The sequence below is a fragment of the Impatiens glandulifera genome, chromosome 7, assembly GCF_907164915.1.
Source record: "Impatiens glandulifera chromosome 7, dImpGla2.1, whole genome shotgun sequence".
Taxonomy (NCBI): domain Eukaryota; kingdom Viridiplantae; phylum Streptophyta; class Magnoliopsida; order Ericales; family Balsaminaceae; genus Impatiens; species Impatiens glandulifera.
This window is the reverse complement of record NC_061868.1, coordinates 38,667,112-38,672,484: the sequence shown is the minus strand read 5'-3', so window position 1 is coordinate 38,672,484 and position 5,373 is coordinate 38,667,112. Positions and strand designations below refer to the sequence as shown.

The window sequence follows — 5,373 nt, the reverse complement described above, 5'->3', positions numbered from 1 at the left end:
ACACATTTAAATTTACTATATAATTGAAATGTTAAATGAACAATCATATTAATATTTAAAATTAAATATAAGATATTATTACAATGTTTTAAAAATGAACTATTAAAGAAAAATTTTTAAAAAAAAGAAAGAAAAAGTCAGAGTTATTAAATAATTAGTTTTATTTTAAAGATTCTATAGGGCAGTGGACAGTGGCAAATTTCAACGCTCACAGACAGACAGTAAAACGACAAAATTTTACTGTTTAAAGCGGTCCATATCCCATGTCCCAGTGGGGTTTCGTATTAACAGTAACAAAAAAATATTAAAATAAAATAAAAAAGTTAAAAAGTACATCAGGAAATTACCAAAGGGCGGAGAGAGTAATTACAAACAAAAACAGTGGAAAAGTGAAATTTATTAAATAAAGGAGATGATTGTTTGATTGTGGGTTAAAGAGTTCTATCTCATAAATAATTTAAATAATTTATTATTTTGGTTAATAAAAAAATATATACAAATTTATTTTATGTTGAGTTTGTTGATTTTTTTTTTTTTTACTAAAAACTCATTAGTTACATTTTATTTATTTTCCTTAGTAAAATCATTTAAATAATTAGCGAAATTAACTGTGTAAGCGAAGATGATCGAACTGATCTTAACAGTCTGGATCTTCAATTTAGTGGTGATCGAATGACTAAAACTGATCGATCACGGTTTAAATTGAAAAAATATGTATAATATTTGTAACTTTTTTAAATTATTATAGATAGTTGATATAAATTTTATAAAACATTTGATATATAGTTGTATTATTTAATAATAATTTCTCATACCGTTTTTAAATGTTTGATTATGTATTTTAATGTATAAACTATCTAAAACTCGCTTACACTTTTAAATCGAACTTGTTTTGATTATTACTTTATTTTATAAAATATATAAAAAAAACATTAAATTAATTTAACAAAATTAAAACTCAAATCATTTATTTTTTCATTCAATAACTTTATTTTATTTTAAATAATAAAAATCTTTGTTGCTTAAAGCTTTTTTTCTTTCTTTCTTTTTTAAAATTAGGAGGTTAACAAGGTTTTTCACATGGGTAAAAACACATTTTCAGCCAAATTTGTTTGTTTTTCTTTTAAGGTTTCATAATGATATATATTAAAGTAGTTGCATTCAATCTTACTGTTAGATATTTCTTTTAAATCAATTTAAATATTCTTATAAACGTTAACAATATTTTGTTGTATCCAATAAATACAATAGTCAAAAGAAAAAGATAGGACAAGTTGAGAAAAGCCAAAATTTAAATAGACTTGGATGGTGACAAAACTACTATTTTTTTAACCTCAAAATAATAATATATTTCTTCTTACCTTCTTCCTTTTGTTTTATTTACATATCTTTGTTTGTAGTTCTTTGTCATCTCTTACTTTACAATTTACATACTATTAATAGTTTTTGTTTTGTTCCATCAATTTATGAAACAAGCTGACTTTCTCTATGTCTTATGTCAAAATTAATAACATGTGTTCCAATGATTGTTTGAGTTTGGTAGATGGTTTAGATGAGATTAATAAAATCAAAATCTCATTTGGTATTAGATTCACGCTAAAAACGCGATTAAAAGGGAGTCATACTAGCCACCCTGGAATTAAATCGGGGTAAAAAACAAAATTTTGAATTATAAAACTAAAAGACTATTTGGTAATGTGGACATTTGTATTATTTCATCGTGATGATCAAAAACTCAATCTTTTTTAATGTAAAATGCTAACATGATTCCAACGTTATCACAGAAGACTATTCTGTCCTTACAACCCATATTTTGATCTAAATATGTAAGCAACAGACCAATTACATTAATATAATACACTATCAAGTTTAAACAAGTGGAAGAAAAATGAAATTTCGATGAAATCGTGACTGACCCGAATCTGTGTTTCTCAAACACCTCCTCTAGAAAGAAGATGTTCCTCAACTTGACTATCCAATGGCATGTACTGTGCCATAATTACGCGAATCTCTGAATCCATGAAGCTCTGCAAATGAAAATATAGAATTCAAGAACAGAAAAATGGAGAAATTTTGGACAAACAAAAACTAAAATTTTCGATTACCCGAATCCTGTATTTGTAAATTGCATATCCACCAATTCCAATAGCAGCCAATCCAAGAATAACAACCCAAATCGTACTCCAGCTCTCCGTCTTAACATCCTTGCCTGCAACAAAAGTTGAAGTGTCAAAGATGAAAAAAAAGCAAAAAAAAAAGCAAACAGGTCTATCTTTATTACCTATGCATGTATCGAGTTCTCGCAGGTAAAATAGATTATTGCCACTACAGCTGCATTCATAACTACCCCAAGTGTTCTTGCATTTACACCCTGAACATGTACAAGCTGTCTTCTCCTTGCATTCGTCAATGTCTGCAGCAGAAAAGAGTAAATCTTTAATGGAAGTTATGAAAAGATTGAGGTAAAAAAGTTTAATCTTTTTGGTTTTTTTTACCTTGGCATGTGTGGACTCCATCACCCTTGAATCCTAATGGACATGTGCATCCTTTTGAATTGTTGTCCTGAAAAATCCACAAAAAAAACTCACATTATTACTGTATGATAGTAAAAACTATTGTAAGGGTGTTTTTATTGTGACTACTCACAAGACAAGCAGAATACGTCTTGTCTTCCTGAGTTTCCCTCCAACAACCCCCATTATTAACCGCACACTGTAATGCTCCCGAAGCTGCAAAAAAAGAGTCAATAAACATCAACAGCAGAATCGTCTAGTCGTAGAGATAACCAGACCAGACTGTAATCGACAATGATTATATTGGGATTGTTTTAGAATGCCATGACTTTAATAAACAAGTTAATTACTTTCACAATCATAATACTGAGAATTAAGTATCTGAAATATAAATGTTAGGATTTGTTTTGTTTGTAAGTTATTACTATATTACAAATTTAAGTCATTCATTTCAATTTTTTAGCTTATGAAGTGATTTTAGATAACTATCCAATGAACTTAACTAAAATAAACACTTGATTCTTCAGATTACCTTCACAATGAGTATATCCATCACCCACAAACATTACACCCTGCACAATAGGGCATTCACACACTCTTCCTCGAAATGTATCCTACAAAGTTTTATAAATAAGAAATTAATTATTGATGAAGAACACGATAAGGAATATCTCTACATACATACCCGGCATGCAGTGATGTTAGCTGCCTTATCCTGCCAGCAACCGCCATTGTTTTGCAAGCATTCATTTGTTTCAATATCTGCAAAGGAAAGAAATGTTCTGATCAGCTTACAGACAAAATAAAAGAGTTGAGAAGAAGAAGATAAACCTTCGCTTAAACAAAGAGCAGGCTCTGTTCTTTCCTGAAAGCTAGCGCAGATAGCTTTCAGAACTGCACTCTTGTCAAGTTTACCTATAAAAAGCGAAAGGATATGAAATGAACGCGTAATTAAGGAAAACTCAAACAATCTGGATAGAATCATGGAACAACAACAACCTCTATACTGTCCGTTGTTTATAACAAGTGTTGGCAATATCGTAACATCCCCACGAGACCCTTTTCCAATCTGTGCCTCTTGTTCAGCCTTAAGAACCTGGTTTTCTTCATCTGCATCAGGATTCCCTATGCATTTCTCTATTTCCTTCACATCCATAGCTGACATTTCCAATTTCAATTCCACGTAATTATTCATCACACCTATTATTTGAAATCTCTACAAGAATATACTTACAAAGCGATTTGATGACTTCATTCGCGCAATCGGTAGTATACTTCTGTTCTTTCATGGAACATCGAATAGAAAAATCAGTAACATAGTCCCACCAAAGCCAAGGTTTCCCAGTTTCATTAGAAATCTTAAAGAAACAAGCTTGTCTTAGATTCTGAAGAACAACATCCTTCCCCTCATACCCTTTTGTAAAATCCTGTTCTGGATCAGGTGCGCAATACCTTCCATGGTTGATACACTGAGACTTGCATTGATTGGTCAAAAGAAACTCCTCAGGGCAAATCCAAGTTATGTAACGAGGCGTAAACTGAGTATATCCCTTCTGTTCAAGAATCTGAGCAGTTCCTTTGAAATTCTTGACAAAGTTAATCTGATTCAGACATTTGGGTCCACATTCATCGTTACTGTTAGTCCAGAATTCATACTCAACTCGATCGTCTGGATGGGGAAGAGCCTCCTTCCAATCAAGACTTATGATAACCCTCTCATTGTTCGAAGACAACACTTTCTTGATGCTATTACCCAATGATTGGTTGATAAGAGCAGACGGAATCGTTATGTTCTGAAAATAATCGCTTCTAGAATCACCTTCTTCTTCGGGGATATCCATAGTGATTAACGGTTCTGATATATCGTCTGCAACAAGAATAGCTGCTGCTCCAGCGTTTTGTGCATTCCATGCCTTCAAAGTGAAAAAACAGTCTGTAATGGCATATAAACATACTCGATCAGAGATGGTTTATTATTAGAGTCATGATTTAGAAGCAAAAGAAGAAGAATAAGAAAGTGAATAACCTCCTCGATCGACGAGTATGAAGATTGGCTGGCTACCAGGCTGTGATTTGAATGAGATACTAAAATCGTCGAAGTTCTTGCATGAATTCTGGTTAGACGAGGGGTAAACTACAGTACCCATCATACTTCCTCCATATTGAGGGATTCCAAAATTCCCAATTGCGCATTCATACGTATCTTTCAAAGAGTTTGGTGCGGTTATCCTTAAACTGTTCTTCTCTACATTAAACTTTCCCAAGCATGACGACCCATTTAAGAGAAACCAAAAGCAAACCCAAAACCCCAACTTTCTCATCCCTCTTTTCCTCTAGACCTGAAAATCAAATATAATTACTTAAACTGAACTGAACCCAACAACAGGGGAAATGGGTTTTTAGAAAAAGAAACAAAACTGCATTAAAGAAGAGAATAAAAGATGAAGGTTGTGTGAGAAAGACGTGTTGAGTGGCGATTTTTTCTGGGTAAAAGGTTTGTCCTTTCTGGGACTTTGTGATTTGTAATAACTACACGGGGAACTGGCTGAAATTGATCAGGTTTTAATGCTTAATGACAAATGTCATTTGTTTATTAGAATGATTCTATTGGAAGATGAAGGGTCATCGATAATCTTGATGGCTAATTGCCGGCCGGTTAAAGATATGTCAATATAATGCACCAAGAAGAAGAACGAAGGATGATCATTTGCTGCATAACCATTGGAATCCATGGCTGTGAACTTTAAAGAGAAAGAGAGTCAATTTACTCTAAAAAGTCGATAGTTCAATCGTTCAAGTTTGTGTTCATTGTCCAAGCTCAAAGCATTTCTTAACTTTTAATAGATTTATCAGAAAGATC

General features: G+C 32.1%; 1 protein-coding gene across 2 annotated transcripts; it reads right to left on the bottom strand.

Annotated features, from left to right (window-relative positions):
• Nucleotides 1–1,725: 1,725 nt before the first annotated feature.
• On the bottom strand, nt 1,726–5,127 carry LOC124945305 (vacuolar-sorting receptor 1-like). Of its 2 annotated transcripts, XM_047485711.1 has the most exons (11): nt 4,540–5,124; nt 3,748–4,446; nt 3,513–3,671; nt 3,345–3,428; nt 3,199–3,275; nt 3,046–3,127; nt 2,647–2,729; nt 2,496–2,562; nt 2,282–2,413; nt 2,106–2,209; nt 1,726–2,027 (listed from the first exon to the last, which is right to left on the bottom strand). In XM_047485711.1, the coding sequence occupies exons 1-11, from the start codon at nt 4,832–4,834 to the stop codon at nt 1,932–1,934; spliced, it is 1,878 nt and encodes a 625-aa protein (XP_047341667.1). In that variant the 5' UTR covers nt 4,835–5,124; the 3' UTR covers nt 1,726–1,931. The 2 variants fall into 2 exon arrangements, with proteins under 2 accessions (XP_047341667.1, XP_047341666.1); XM_047485710.1 differs by having other exon boundaries at nt 2,106–2,413; nt 4,540–5,127.
• Nucleotides 5,128–5,373: the final 246 nt, after the last annotated feature.